At 31.7% G+C, this 17,140-nt stretch overlaps 1 protein-coding gene across 1 annotated transcript in view; it reads left to right on the top strand.

The window, feature by feature from the left end:
- The window catches only part of LOC127736369 (transmembrane and coiled-coil domain-containing protein 4-like), a 38,809-nt gene extending 22,433 nt beyond the window's left edge, over nt 1–16,376 (top strand). The window contains exons 7-14 of the mRNA XM_052246878.1: nt 104–247; nt 949–1,095; nt 2,730–2,891; nt 4,585–4,721; nt 6,402–6,486; nt 8,988–9,105; nt 9,634–9,751; nt 10,847–16,376. Coding sequence (XP_052102838.1) covers nt 104–247; nt 949–1,095; nt 2,730–2,891; nt 4,585–4,721; nt 6,402–6,486; nt 8,988–9,105; nt 9,634–9,751; nt 10,847–11,665 — 1,730 coding nt within the window. The 3' untranslated portion in view covers nt 11,666–16,376. The remainder of the gene's footprint in view (nt 1–103; nt 248–948; nt 1,096–2,729; nt 2,892–4,584; nt 4,722–6,401; nt 6,487–8,987; nt 9,106–9,633; nt 9,752–10,846) is intronic.
- The last annotated feature ends 764 nt before the right edge of the window (nt 16,377–17,140 follow it).

Here is a 17,140-nt window from a genome sequence, read left to right on the forward strand (position 1 = left end):
CACCAAATTTTTAAAGTGTTTGTATCAATTTAGTAATCTCAATAACATTATTTCAAATAAACAAAATTTGAAGTAGTTTTATAATGTGTGTTTTTATCTACAGGTTTGACAGGAGGACTAGCCGCTCCACTTGTAGCAGCAGGGGCCTCTGCCATTATTGGAGGGGCAGGAGCAGCTGCTTTGGGTACAACTGCAGGTGTGGCCATCATAGGATCCCTTTTTGGGGTAGCAGGGGCTGGTCTTACAGGTATGGCCAGTTTGTGAACAAGAAATGTTATAGCAACATTTTTAATAGGAAACCACAAACAAATATTGCAGCCATTGGTTAACGGAAACAAATGAAAATCTACAAATGTTGAGTGGAAATAAAGAGTATGAATTCAATTGAGATTTGGTTATAATCGTAAAGAATTTACAATCTAAGTTGTGTTACTTTGGAACATCAAATCTATATATAGCCAATATCGAAAGGAAGCTCAGGTCTTAATTGAATACAACATTGTGTGAATATTATGTAATGATCAGTTTATGAGTTATTGGAATTATTGCAAGACATGCTTTGATAGACAGCCATATGAAAGGATAATCATTTTCAGGGTTTGTTGACTTGAAAACTTAAATCTTCCTAGATAACTGACTGCTTTAGTATAACCACGCTGGTTTATTTCTATCCAACCTTGTATTTGGCAACTATTCTTCACATATTTCTTTCAAATTTTTCACATTTTTTTTACAACACTAAAAATCATAACATATAAATATATATATATATATAAGAAGATGTGGTATGATTGCCATTGGGACAACTCTCCACCAGCGACCAAATGACGTAGAGGGTTAGCAACTATAGTTCTTATTATGTATTTTATACCAAGCTAATATTTTGACACATTCTCATATCTTTTTTCTTATCGCACTTAGATGAATTTATCACATGATATTTAACAGGTCACAAAATGCATAAAAGATTTGGTGCTATTGAAGAGTTTTGCTTTGAGCCAATGATATCTGGTGGTGCCTTACAGAGAGCTTCTATGGCTAAACAGTTACATGTTACTATTGCTGTCACTGGCTGGCTGTCTCACACAATGAAAGGTAAGGCAACACATATTATACAGATATAATTTTATCCTACCGTCAACCAATTATCGTACAAATTGCGGGTATACAAATACATTTTTGCTTTATGCTACTTGTGCTTATAAAGTCTCAAATGATCTTGCTTCTCTGCTGAGTGATCGGTAATGTTAAAATTACTGTTTGTGTCACAGTTCATTTTGAGGTCCGCCCTTTGTCTGCGTTTAATCCATGTCAATTTCTATGTAATTCAAAGGCATTTGTTGGGGAAAATAAAAAAATAAAAGTAGTGTGTCAAGGTTAAATTGGAGGATATAAAACAGTACTTGTGTTGAGAATGGATAAACCATCGTGTTGAGAATGGATAGACCATCGTGTTGAGAATGGATAGACCATCGTGTTGAGAATGGATAGACCATCGTGTTAAGAATGGATAGACCATTGTGTTGAGAATGGATAGACCATCGTGTTAAGAATGGATAGACCATCGTGTTGAGAATGGATAGACCATCGTGTTGAGAATGGATAGACCATCGTGTTGAGAATGGATAGACCATCTTGTTGAGAATGGATAGACCATCGTGTTGAGAATGGATAGACCATCCATTCTCAGCACAAACGTTGTGTTTTCAGTGAATAAAAAAAACAAAATCTGAAACATCACTTATCAGATCAATTAAGGTGGTACCTAACACTACAGGGAGATAACTCTGTAAAAATCAGCTAAACGTTTTAATTACATTGTATTGTTAAGGAAATATTAAGCTTCTCAATGATCAAAATTACTGTTTGTCAAACTGCTATATAACCAATGAAATTTTTCTGATAAAGTGGTTGGTTCAAATTTTTTGAAATTTTTAAATTTTTGTCAAAGGGTCAAAGTAAACATTTTGTCAAAATTTTATGAAAATTAAACGAGCCAAATTAATATTAGTCAAGGTGTTGGGTACCACCTTAATACAAGACTTTAATTTCTAATGTCTTCCTTCATCTACATGATCTATGAAATGCAGTTTATCTGAATGCATGAAACTAGTTACAAGCTTCTAATATGACGATGTTTTCTAGTGTCTCAGTATTGTTTTTAATCATTTATCACTAAACTGAACACTGTAGGGACTGGACATTTATACTTTGAAGCTTGGTACACTGCATTACTTCTGTATGTATGTCTGTTCTTTCACTCCATTAGATTATCAGGAACTACATTTCACAGTTTCCTGAAATTTGGTAGCAAGCTTTATGCAATCATGCTTTACTATGTGATTATTTTTCACATCTATCTTCATCGATTTTTTGTTTATCATATACTTATATATTCCAACACAAAGTCATGTATGAAATTTATGTCAGGAACTGCCAATTAGAGCTTCCTGAAATATTGCATAACGGGCATGCTTCATGTGTTCACACTATTTCATATGATGCGTTTTCACAGCCATTGCTCATCAACTTCCTGTTTTCCGAACACTTTTAGTGTGGTATCATTAGTTAGTAATACCTTTTCATTCAGAATAGACAGATGTTTGTTCTACACAGGTAAGATAAGTAATATTCAATGTAGGCTGTGCTACAAGGGATCAGTTTATGTAAGTTTTTGTTTTACACATTCAGTGTAGCCAGATTTCACTGTATCAATTTTTCAATTTTAGATGTAAAGATTCCGTGGAAGAATCTGGCAGAATCACATGAACAGTATTGTTTACGATATGAATCTAAACATCTCTGTATCCTTGGTGATGCCTTTGAACTGTTTTTAAGTGGAGCTGTTTCCATGGCAACTCAAGAGGCATTAAAATATACACTTCTCTCAGGTTAGATGAAATTTTCTTTTTCATAAGATTCCTCAAAGTTATACAAGTAATCAAAATTTTTACAGATATATCATTAGTTATTTTAGCAAGAGTGCACACGTTGAAATGTCTCACCTGCTTTACTGACCATTGATTTTATGTTGATAGTCCTAAATGTAAAGCTTTACTACAAGTATCACATAAACTTAACATGATCCAAGAAAATTAGGTCAAGGTCGGATAAACTAAACCGGAAATACATGTACACCTTACAATCATTCCATAAACCAAATATAGTTGACCTAATGCTCATAGTTTCTAAGAAACAAAGTTAATCAGGAAAACTTAACATTGACCAATGAACCATGAAAATGAGGTCAAGGTCAGATGATACCTGCCAGACAGACATGTACACTTACAATCAATCTATGCATTAATTTAAATATAGTTGACATATTGTTTATAGTATCTAAGAAACAAACTTAACCATAAAAACTTAACCTTGACCAATGAACCATGAAAATGAGGTCAAGGTCAGCTGATACCTGCCAGACAGACATATGCACCTTACAATCATTCCATTCACCAAATATAGTTGACCTATTGCTTATAGTTTAAGAAAAACAGACCAAAACACAAAAACTTAACACTGAGCAATGAAAAAGAGGTCAAGGTCAAATAAAATCTGCCAGACTGACATATACATCATAAAATATTTCCATACACCATATATAATTGACCTATTGCATATAGTATTAGAAAAAAAGATGAAAACACAAAAAACTTAACTTTAACCACTGAACCATGAAAATGAGGTCAAGGACAGATGACACCTGCCAGTTGGACATGTACACCTTACAATCATTCCATACACAAAATATAGTAGACCTATTGCTTCTAGTATCTAATATATGGACTTGACCACGTAAACTTAACCTTGTTCACTGATCCATGAAATGAGGTCGAGGTCAGATCAAAACTGTCTGACAGGCATGAGGACCTTGCAAGGTACACATATACTTAATATAGTTATCCAATTACTCATAATAAGAGAGAAATTAACATTACAAAAAATCTGAACTTTTTTTTCAGTAGTCACTGAACCATGAAAATGAGGTCAATGACCATGGACATATGACAGATAGAAACTTCATAACATAAGGCATCTATATACAAATTATGAAGCATCCAGGTCTTCCACCTTCTAAAATATAAAGCTTTTCTTTTAAGTAATTAGTTAACACTGTTGCCCCCCGATCACTATCCCTATGTTGAGCTTTCTGCGGCTTGGCAAAAACTACTGATAGCTGTTGAATGAATAGGAAATGCCAAATGTAGTTGAAATAAGTCTATAAGTCATTTCTATTGTTCTGCTTCAGTAATTTTGATTGCCAAGTATTCAGATTTTGATAGCTATACTGTTATATTAAGAATACAATTGACTGCCTACAAGAAAATTTGTATGAGGTCGAATGGTCTTTACGGTAATTTTAATAATAAAGAATTACTTAGAGGAGCAGAGGAATTTTATCCAGTAAATTAGGTGCGAGTCATGTATTTTGCATGAATTTTGCCAGCTTTTATCTTTTTCAATCTTTTTATATAACAACCCTGCTCAATAACCAATTAATGAGCACTTATTCCTAATTGTGTGAGTTTGAAAAAAAAATGATGGAGCATGTATCATTAAAATGGACTTTATTTCCTTTTTTAGGGATAATAACTGCTATAGCCTGGCCAGCGACTCTGATATCTGCTGCTAATATTATTGACAATCCATGGAGTGTTTGTTTACAGAGATCCGTCACTGTGGGAAAAGAATTGGCAGAAACCTTGTTAGCTAGAGAACAGGTACATTTAACATGTACTTGTTGTACAATAATGTACACCTTTAATTATTTACTTCCGAATGTGATGTAGGTATTCTACTTTAGAAATGTTGTACAAAATGTATCAGCTTACTTTTTGTTAAAAGATAAACAAAATTGAGGTGCATCTTTTTATGGTAGGATTTTAACCAAAATGGATGCATAGGTATAATTAGCTATTCCTAAAGTGATTTTATGGGGTAAAAACTTACTTTTTAAAGCAATTGCTTTTATGCTATCGCGTATGGCCATCTTTGTGACGCAAATCAGAGACTCCGCCCAGATCAAGCCATAGTATTTTGTTAAACAGGCTCCTGGTCTGTCATTCTTAAACACCTATGTATGTTTTCTAATGCAATACATAGCTTGAAACTTTTGAAAAACGTTAGTGGATTTAAGAGGTTTCAGCATTTGTTCTTGTAGATGTATTTTTGTATTTAGGGGGACAACCGTTTAACTATCAAAAAACATAGAATTAGTTTGATGAGTTTGTTTGTCTAATTTTTACCTGATTTATCTTTTTCCCAATTGGTTGATTATTGTCCCCCGCGCAAACACATTGCAGGGGACATAGAAGTACCGTGCACCAGTCCGTCTGTCCGTCCGTGCTTCCGTTGGTCCGTCTGGTCTTGTTAGCGCTCTCAGGTGTACAATTCTTGCCAGATTTTTATGAAACTTATATCATAGGTTTGTATCAGCAATGTCTCGGACAAGTTCCAAAATAAGTGCCAATCAAATATTTTTTAAAGAGTTATGCCCCTTGGAAACATCAATTATATAGAAAATTGCATCGTTAGGGCTCTTATTTGTACAAGTCTTGCCAGTTTTTATGAAACTTATATCATAGGTTTATATAAGCAATGTCTTGGACAAGTTTGAAAATCACTGCTGATCAATTATTTTCAGAAGAGTTATGCCCCTTGGAAACATTAATTATATGGAAAATTGCATTGATAGTGCTCTCATGCATGTGTACATTTCTTGCCAGATTTTTATGAAATTTATATTATAGGTTTATATCAATGGCTTAGACGAGTTCGAAAATCAGTGCTGATCAGTTTTTTTTAAAAGAGTTATGCTCCTTGGAAATATTGATTAAATGGAAAATTGCATTGTTAGCGCTCTGCTGTGTACAATTCTTGCCAGAATTTTTTGAAACTTATATCATAGGTTTATATCAGCAATGTCTTGCTCTCTCGAAAGTAAGTGCTGATCAAATATTTTTAATGAGTCATGCCCCTTGGAAATGGAAATCACATTGCATTTGCTCTGAAGCCTTCATTTCTTTAAGATATTTATAAAAAGTTTTTTAAAGAAAAAAAAAAGTGTTTTTTTTAGTTATTGTCCTTGTAACTTGGATAGATAAAATATGTGCAAAGCAGGGGACATTAGAACTCTTTTTTTTTATTTATTTTTAATCAACATGTGGTTTCGTTTTATCTCAGTTCTTTGTTGGTCAAAATTCAATTATGACTTCAAATTTTCTGGCTGTCCTTTAAAATCCTATTGTGACGTCATGAAAAATGGCAAACATGAAGAACACATCTTTTTTTCAGATTAATGAATAAATTTGTTTACATGTCTAAAAATCATTAGAGAAACAAAAAGCATGAAGTACAGTCAAGTAGTTTTGCTTTAAGATAATGCATTGTATTCTTTCCAGGGAAACAGACCAGTAACTTTGATAGGATACAGTTTAGGTGCTAGGGTTATATTTCATTGTTTGGAAGAGATGGCAAAGAGAAAGTGTAAGTAATTTTGATAATATAATTGAGAATGGAAACGTGTAATGTGTCAAAGAGACCACAACCCGACCAAAGAGCAGAAAACAGCCCAAGACCACTAATGGGTCTTCAACACAGCAAGGAAATCACGCATGGGTATTGGAATTCTGTATACCTGCTATCACACCAGTTTAATGGGGTAACTCCCTCTTTTTCCTTTAAAAATTTGAAATCCTCAATATCGGACCTGTCACCTTTGAAGGTGATCAAATATCCCCCTTGACAATAAATCACCCTTTTCTCACCCCCTTTCATCATTTTAGATGCATAAATAGTATTTTCTTTGGTTGACTTTCATTGTATTGCAAATACAATGCATATGCTTTAATATTGGAATCAGTAAAAATTTTGAATTATTAAATCCATTTATAGATAATTAAATGTGATCTTTATGTGCTGAATTACTTTAAAACACTCAGTACCTTAATACAAAATTTTTAACGAAAAATGTTGTCTTACATTATTCCCCCTAAGTGGAGCTGGAAAAAGGGAAATCTCCCACTTTGTAGCTTCGAAAGGTTGGCAGATATGGTTCTATTCTATGTATACTTTAGTTGTGATTCCGTTTAGTATAATATACATAGACTACCCTGTCAAACTAGTGATGGATTTTGTGTACTGCATACAAATTGAACAAAAGTTTATTTTTCAAAAAATTTTGTTTATAATAAGATTGCATTACAATTATTGAAATTCTTCTGATATTTATTGCATACCAAACGAAACTCTTCCACAGAATCATCTCCTCTTGAGCAAGATATTTAAACTTTTGTCAGTTCAATTGTCCTATCGAATAAATACAATAGCTTTTGTTCTCTTTGTAGTTTATTCATTGGGACCTTTAAATTTCTTCTAAGAGTTGATTACATGTATTTTCATCTACTTAGAAGAAAAGTTTTTGCTTCAGGTAAATTAATCAATGAGTGATGTATTTCTCTATAAGTTTCAGAACATTTGGTTGAGGGGAACTAAAAGTTAGAGAACAGAAACTAATTTTGGGACGATAGGGACAGACGTACGGACGTACAAGGGTAACACTTAATGCCCCGGCATAAAAATGTATCATTTGAACCAAATCACGTCCAAAGTCAGGTGAGATGTAAAACATTTGAAACCAGACAGGAGTACAATGTAGCGGCTTTTTTCCTTAAAGGGCCATGGGTTGAAAAGCTGTACTCATATCAGCAAGGCAATGCCATCAGTATTTTACATGTTGATTTATCACTTTTAGAACAGATTTGATCATATCATTTTAATAATTATAGATTATCTATGGTTTTTGAAACGTGAGGGTGTTTCTTGGCTGCTATCTCATTGAAGGGCTATCGCTCTGAGATGAGATATAGCTGAGAAACATCCTAGAGTTTGAAAGATTATTGATAATCTGTTTATTATTGTTTTTCTACGTAATTTCAATGAAGCATGCTTATGACGTCATCCTGTTTTCACTCTACTCGACTGAGAAAAACCCTTTTCAGTCGAGTAGCATATGAAAAATTTTCTTAAAAATGATGAAAGCAAAATTATAGGTACAAATAGGAATAACAAGAAATATTATAACAACCGAAAATGTTGATCTTTGGGATATTTTATAGACCTAAAGTAAAACCATTGATGCATTTGTACTTTTTTATGCCCCCGCCATGGCGGAGGGGGCATTAAGTTTTACCCTTGTCCGTCTGTACGTACCTCCATCTGTACGTCCGTATGTCCCAAAGTTGGTTTCCATTCTCTAACTTTAGTTTGCCTCAACCAAATGTTATGAAACTCATACACAATGCTTATTACCACATAATACAGATCAAGTTCGAAATTGGGTGGCGTCACTTTTACCGTTCTTGAGTTATGCCCCTTCATAAACATAAAAATTGCTGAATATTTTGTTTCCATTCTCTAACTTTAGTTTGCCTCAAACAAATGTTATGAAACTTATACACAATGCTTATTACCACATAATACAGATCAAGTTTGAAATTGGGTGGCGTCACTTTTACTGTTCTTGAGTTATGCCCCTTTATAAACATAAAAATTGATGAATTTTTCTTTTCCGTTCTCTAACTTTAGTTTGCCTCAACCAAATGTTATGAAACTTATACACAATGCTTATTACCACATAATACAGATCAAGTTCAAAATTGGGTGGCGTCACTTTTACCGTTCTTCAGTTATGTCCCTCTATATCTTTATATGATATGCAAGCGGGGCACCATCTGTGTCCCATGGACACATTCCACATTTATTCACCTATAGGGTTGGCCAGACATTCATTTGTACTTTCCAAGACTTTCACGTCAACCATTTTGTGCTTTATAGTTTGAAACAACTCAAAATCTCATACTGATTTGATGAGAAGGTGATAAACAAATGAACAGATTGGCTTTAAGTATATTTCCCTTCTGTTCTGAAATTATCGTATTTTGAGCTCTCCCTTTTTTCATTTACGCTTCTTTTATTCCTATTTATAGGCTGTGAAGGCATAATTGAAGACGTTATCCTTCTGGGAGCCCCAGTTTCTGGTGATGCAAAAAGTTGGCAGAACCTGGGCAAGGTAGTGGCAGGAAAAATCATCAACGGATATTCAAAGTAATTATTTTTGGAATATTTTAGGCAAGCTATGAAAAACAGAAAACAAAGTATTGGATTTAACAAATTATTATAATCTCATAATTGAAATAGATATTAAAAGTATAGCACAAGGAAAGATATGTCATTAAATTTTTACATTATTAGCATCAATTAAAAACTATAATGGAAAATCTAATCAAAGAAAGCTGTCTGATTATTCTGATTAATCATTATGATATTCACCCATTCCATACACTATGAAACAATGAGCAAACAAAATTTTTGCTAGAACTGATAAAAGACCACCAGACATTACTGAAACTGAAAAATATCTCAACTTATGTGATTTTTTTGACATAAAAGAGTTTGATATATTGAGATATCCTGACATCCCTTAAATGATTTGAAATTAAATTATGTATCAAATGTATTTATTTTTATACTACAGGGCTGATTGGTTTATGGAGTTCCTCTATAGGACCTCATCAGTACAATTAAGTGTTGTAAGGTTACAGCCAATCAAATGTATTTATTGATATATTACAGGGCTGATTGGTTGTTGAAGTTCCTCTACCGAACCTCATCAGTACAATTAAGTGTTGCTGGGTTACAGCCAATCAAATGGAACGACAGAAGAATGCACAACATAGATCTCTCAGCAATTGTAAGTGTCCATAGGAAATCTATAAATAAAAAAGATATTATTTTAACTATGGGTGGAAGTTAAATTTAGTGTTGAATGTACAAATAAAAATGTTAGAATCTCCAAAATTGCTTCTACTTTTGGTTCCTCAATTTTCAAAATACCTTTCCTGGGTACCATGTATGTATCTAAATCAACAAAAAGAACAAGCCAATGAAAAGATCAGTTCAAAATACACATACTGTCAAAATATCTTTTTGGACCATGGATTTGCTCTAACTTATTCCTAAGCATGCATAAATCAAGTAGTCAAGATTTTGCATATATTCACCATTTTATTGAATTTATTATTATTTTAGGGCTGCAAATGTATAACTATTAAAAAGGGTATATTCTAACAAAAACTTGAATGTTTTATTAACGAAAAAAGTCACGAGCCTGTAATTCAGTGTTATCATTTGTTGCTGTATATCATATTTGTTTTTTCGTTCTTTATTTTGTACAAAAATCAAGCCCTTAGTTTTCTCATTTGAATTGTTTTACATTTATTATTTCAAGACCTTTTATAGCTGACTATGCGGTATGGGTTTTTCTCATTGTTGAAGGCTGTACGGTGACCTATAGTTGTTTATTTCTCTGTCATTTAGTCTCTTGTGGAGAGTTGTCTCATTGGCAATCATACCACATCTTCTTATTTTTATAAAGATTAAACATTTGTACAATCTGAAAAGTACTGTATATGTACTTTTTATTTTTAATTTATTTTCACGAATTTTGCGGTAGGTAAATGTCTGCGAAAATAAATAAACACAAATATAAATTTATACAATTGACATATATATATATTATGGGAAATACAGTGAAATCAAGAACATACATAATCATCGGCAATATCAAAGTACACACGAAAAAAAGTACATATACAGTGAATATGATGAAATTGATTATTTTTAAATTTATTAACTGATCTTTTTCAAATTTTTATGAAAGAAATATTAATACACTTTTTTGAGTAATGTTATGTCAAAAATCATGATTTTTATTATGAATGAAAGAATTCTAAAATTCGATCTCTATAATGTGTATAAGCAAACAATTAATTCATTGTTTTCACAGGTCACTGGACATGGTGAATACCTGAAACAGCTGGACACAGTCATGAAAGTTGTTGGGGTCAGAACAAAGCAGGATATAGTAGTAAGACCTTTGACCTCTCACACCATGATGGCTAGCAGTGGGGACAACCTTGAGAGCTTAACCAGTAGTGAAGAAGAAGAAGAAGAGAGTGAAAAATCATCTGAAAAAAAGAAAAAGCAGAAGTCTCATAAGGACAAAATGCAACCAAAGAATTCAACATCATGTGATGCAACCAGTACCCTTCAATCAGATCTTAATACTCATGATGAGCAGGTTCAAACTGGAATACACCAGTTACAGCTAGATTTACCTTTGAACTTAGACCCAGAAAAATTTGTCATGTATACTGTTAATCAAAGTCCTGTCAAAGATTCTAACTTCAATGATAAAGCAATGTTAGAATCAAGTAGTGCTAAAGATGATTCTGTTTCAAAACAGGGGATTGATTATCAATTAGATAAAAATAATCAATGTTCAGAATCAGAATCAGAACCTACTTTGGAACTTCAACATCCAGAACCAGTAAATACTAGTCCAATACAGCAAGAACTAGTAAATACTAGTCCAGTCAAGTCAGAACCAGTAAATACTTGTCCAGTCAAGTCAGAACCAGTAAATACTTGTCCAGTCAAGTCAGAACCAGTAGAAACTAGTCTATACAAGACAAATGAACTATCTTGTGCAGATGATACTGATGATATAAAAGTTCTTTCACTAGATTCAGATACCAGTAAGAGTTCAACAAATGATAAAATCCAGGAGATTGATGTAAGTCAAATTGAAAACAACAACCTCTAAAACAAAGATATGGAAAGCTTTGAAATCCTTGGAAATGTTTCTGATAAATCGTAATATTTACGTCATGTGATGAAGTAGCAGACTGAATTATACTTAACTTAAGCATTACTTATGTTTTTTGAAAGTATTGTTATTTTTATGTTGCTACTTTAAGCAGAATGCTTAGTAATATGAAAAATTACGAAACTTTGAATTATTTGAAATTATCAATTTAAGTACATAGGTCTTAAAATGGAAAGCAACAAAATGATCTGTAGAAAATTACGAGTTTGTTCGACACTGTCAAATATGAAAATTTATGAATTACCAAGATTAATATTTGATGATTTGCATGATGAAAAACTAAAAAAATCATTTAACAATTTTCATTAGTTAACTTATTTTCTTTCAAGTTGTGAATTATATTGTAAATTTATCTAGAGCTATATAAGACAAGGTATTGGAACTGAAACTGCAATGTTGAGCCTAGGTGAATCAAGTTTAAGGTCACCATGAGCAAGCTATATTACCTGAACAATGTGGATTTACGTATCTAATAATTTTTTAAATAGCTCTTGATAAAACTTGAATTGAAAAGACCATTTGCAAGAAAGTTGGTGAACATATGTTTGCTTTATGCTAATGCAACTTAAAAAAAATCCTAATCTGGTTTGCAGGAAGTTTGATTCAAACACATTTTGAAGCATGTATTAAATGTGTAAAATGTTCAATTGATTTATTTTTGTGTCTGCTTGCTGTCAATCACACCTATGTTCAGCTCAAAAAAGTGCATTTTGAATTTTGACTAAAAATAAAATTTCAATTTCAATTCATCAAAATTCAAGTTATTGACACAAACTCTGTATATATAATTAATTTGTATTTTACTTTGGAAATACATTTCATTTATCAAAAAGGATTATACAATGTTTTGAACTTGTTTTAGGTAAAATTTTGTTATTTAAATGTCTTGTCAAAATGCCAATTTTACCATGACCCTACAGAGTTTTTTTTCAAAAGGGGATATAGCATTTTATACATTCATGTTGGCAATAACAAGTTATAGAGGAATGATTCTATCAGGGCACACATTTTGGTAACAAGCCAAGGTTTAGGGAAATTTTTGATCCCATGAATTCATTTTTTACTTATAGTAAATCTCAGGAAGGTTGATATTGAGATTCAGAAAGTCATAGAAGGATTTTGGCTGTCTTCACATTTTGTACCTTTGTAATGCACATAAAACTTGCATACTTTTCCTTATTTCTTGATACAGTTTTCACACAATTTGAAAGTTAGAAAAAAAATAATGTTTTACTATATTTTAATATGTAATTTATTAAAGAGATTCACTTTTTTGATAAAATAGTTTGGTGAATAATTAGCTATAAAATGTACAAATGATGTAGTAAAAGAAATATGAATTTATTATTGTTTTCTGGATGCCTTTTACACAACTATCATATTAAGGATAATGTTCGCTCCTCTCGTTTTGGAATTTCTGTCAGATATTCGGATTCCTCTGGTTTTATCCCTGTAGTGCCATTAAAACATTTTGCCCGCTAACCCCTACTTTTCTTTTCATAATATTATTACATATAGTTTTATAGCTATATTCGAAAATCTTATGAAATCCTTGTTATTTTTTCATAGTTTTTGAAAGAAAAAAGTTGCCAATGTTAAATGTATGAAAAATCTAGAGAGAATTATTTCCCGCCAAATTTTCCATGGCTTATATCTTGAAAACAAGCACACTGACCCTTCATTTTTTTCTGCTTTTTTAGTTCCGTTATTTATATACTATCAATTTATAACAGTCTTTTAAAAAGCTTGTTATTTTGAAACAGAGTAGCGAGCATCCTTAACACCTTTAATATTCTGTACAATACATAGTTGTTATTCTGAAAATTAAATGTTTGAATATTAAAACTATTTATTGGGAGTAATTTAATTATCTGAAGTCATCCATTAAAATGTAAAATAAGCAGTATGTAGTATGTTGTATTTGCATTACTGTAAACATCCATTTCATAGACATTTTCCTAGCATCCATTGAATGGGCCTTTTTTATATATCATACATTATGTATTTACACTGTTAAATTATCTGTGATAAAATGCTTTAAATGCCTTCTACAGTACGCACAAAAATGAGACTATTTAAAGTACTCTTGTTGGTGTGTGGATTGAGTCACTGACTATATGAAAGAAGGTGATTGTTGCGAATTGAAGTTGACAACGCACTAATTTCAACTTAATCATAAAATATTACACCGTGGTAATATGCAGAGGAATACATTAGAGTGTATCAGATACAATCGCCAGCATTCACTGTGAAAAATTACTACCAAAAATTGGTTTAACTTGAACTAAATCTAATATTTGTGTGTCCTAGATCACTATTTGCCTTTTGTACACAATGCAGAAAGAATACATATATTTAAGTCATCAGGTACTGTAAAACAGCATAATCTAGTTGATAATTTTTTTTGAGTTTAGCCCTTTCCACCCGTCTTTGTGGTGATTTATTTTCATGATTTACAATTTTATTGGTGTATTTGAATGAGTGACGATCCTAGTTTGACTCTTTCGTGACAATTTATATTCATGTTATGTTTCTGCTTGCGAAAATAAGTTGGTTTACTGTATGTATTTTATTATAAGAATCGTTTGTTACGGAAAAGTGCCTCAGAGTTGCCAAGTCACCTCCATCTTTCATTTTAAAGGAACCATGTTGTTTTTTGTCTATCCATCTACTCATCATGCTGTTTGTTGGTCTATGGTCTATTTGTACTAATCCTTTAATTTTGTGTAAACAGTACTTTTTTTTATCATACTCTGGAATCAATATTATTAGTGATGTACCAATTTTTGTGGATTTTGTGGGAATAGGTGAATCACAAATAAAATGTTTGATGAAAAAGAAATTTCCTAAATCTTTATGTATGCATAATTTGTCAAAAACATGAATTTAAGTATATTTACGAATATACAATTTTCCTCCATCCACGAAAATTTGTATCCACAAAAATAATTCATTCCTTAGTAGTGCAGCAAGATCGCTTCTGTATATTTTTATTTTGTATTGTCCCACCAACTTAAACATTTCACGGGTTATTAGGGTACATCCAATATCATAGATTTTTTTGTCTTATATCATGTTTATAGGAAGAATTAAGGATGTGTAAGTGCTATTTTCCAACATTTTTTGTTTGGAACACTAAATTTTAGGATTTTTGATAATGTCCTTTTCAGAATAAATATTATTTATATGCCATTGCTATATTGATATTTTGTTGCATAAGCATCTACATTTTTGTTTTTTAAGGAGAGTATACAAAAAAATGTGTCTGCTACAGGCTTCAATTTTTTTAACTTTTACATGGTTTTAATGTTAAGTTTTTTATTTGGTAGTTGTTAGAAAGTTCTTAGGATGGAAATAATTAACATTTGCTGTGTTTATGGAGAAGTATCCATGATAGGCCATCCGATTGCTGATTTTTATTTTGCTGCTAAGCAGGAGAGTCAAATCTCTGGTTTAACATATAAACTAAAAGTTTTTTGGGATACCAAGAAGCTCATTTTTTTCATTTGACTGTTTGATTTTGATTTGATGCTGTTCGAAAGGTATTTTGTTTTTGTATGTTAAAAATATTGCACCATCTTTAATAGACCTGTCTATGCAAATTATTTTTGCATACACTGTCCAAAATTTAATGGGAATTATTTTTTAAATTAATCTCCATGTTTCCCTAATGCAGCTTTAACCAATATTAAAATAAGAAGAAACTGTAAAATGGTTTATTTGAAAATGTGACAGTGACAATGAAATATTATCATGATTATTGTCTACTTCATGTGATTGAAGGATGTTGAAAATGTCACAGTGAAACCTCTCTAAAGAGACTGTCTCATTAACCTATTGACCTGAACTTTTGTATAGAGGTACTCTTTTATTATATATATATATTTTTGAATAAAGAGGAGGTATGGTAAAAGCTATTATTTGGCCCCTGAAATTTGAAGAAAATAGTATAATTCATCAAGGTTTTCAAAATTGTATTTTTTTTTTATTTATGACTTAATTGGATGATAATGTGAAAAATTTAGTGCAGAAATGTCATTTGTATTGTGACTGATGAATTGCAATGATCACCTCAAATGGCCATTTAACAGATAGTTTGTTGAAAAAATAGGTATGAAATAAGGCTTTAAATAAGACATCTTGAAGCAAAATATAAATTTTGTAAGGCCTTGGTTCATATCTAAATATAAATTACAAGATCTAAAAGTGATGCTCTTTTGGCAGTTTTTGCTGTTTTGTATTAATTGCGTGAAGTTTGAAGCTGTAGTAAAAATATTAACTATATGATTCGAAATAAGAATTATACTTTAAAAGACTTATGGAAATCTGAAAAATGTTGTTTGATAAATTTATAATACAGAAATAAGGAAATCTTGCATATTAAAAAAAAAATTGAATACTAGGGACCTATAAAGTGGCCCTATCATACCTTCTCCTTCCATGTTTGTAAAGTGAAAATCTATCAAATTATCTTCATGCTTAAAGGTTGAGGCAAGTTTCTCTGTGTTATTTTTTTTACAATAGTTGTTTTTAGCTACGCTATGAAATGATAAATTAGTCTGTTTTATGTTTTCTTTGAGTGCAATATAATTACCTTTATTTTTTTTATATTAACTGCTTTTCTTTGAAATAAACAAATGGAAATCTGCTACGTTGTTTTATTTTCTTCTTGTTTTTAATGGAATTTTATCAAATTGATATGAGACAGTCTGGGATCATCTGAGAAAAAGAGGCGAAAATACCAAAGGGATATTCAAACTCATTAGTCGAAAATAAACTGACAACCCCATGGCTAAAAAAGAAAAAGACAAACAATAGTACACAAAACACAACATAGAAAACTAAAGACTGGGTGATCTCAGGTGCTCCGGAAGGGTAAGCAGATTCTACTCCACGTATGGCACCAATCGTGTTGCTCATGTCTACAATTTTGTTGTATTTCGAAACATGTAGCTATATAGGTGGATCAAACCTATTAGAACTTGTCCTTCAATTCTGCCTCCTTGGATTTATAGACGTACTAACAAAGATTATAATTAAACTGATGTTGGGCAATCAATTTGTCTTTAATTTTTTGGGATAAATATCAATTGGCTTATTTATAGTTTGAAGGAATACCAAATTTTATAATTTTGGCTTTCCAAATTTGGACATACTTATTAATGAAGGTAATTACAACAAGAGTGCACACACGATCATGCTCGCCTGGTTTACTTATTGTTGAATTAGATGACCTGTTGCTTATGGTAATTGAAAAACAGACCAAAACACAACAAGAGTGCACAGGCTGAAATGTCTTGCCTAATATACTGACCACTGATTTTATGTTGATAGTCCTAGATATAAAGTTTTACTACAAGTATCACATTAACATTTATGATCCAAGAAAATGAGGTCAAAGTCAGATAAACC

This window comes from Mytilus californianus, unplaced genomic scaffold (assembly GCF_021869535.1).
Source record: "Mytilus californianus isolate M0D057914Y unplaced genomic scaffold, xbMytCali1.0.p SCAF_30, whole genome shotgun sequence".
NCBI lineage: Eukaryota > Metazoa > Mollusca > Bivalvia > Mytilida > Mytilidae > Mytilus > Mytilus californianus.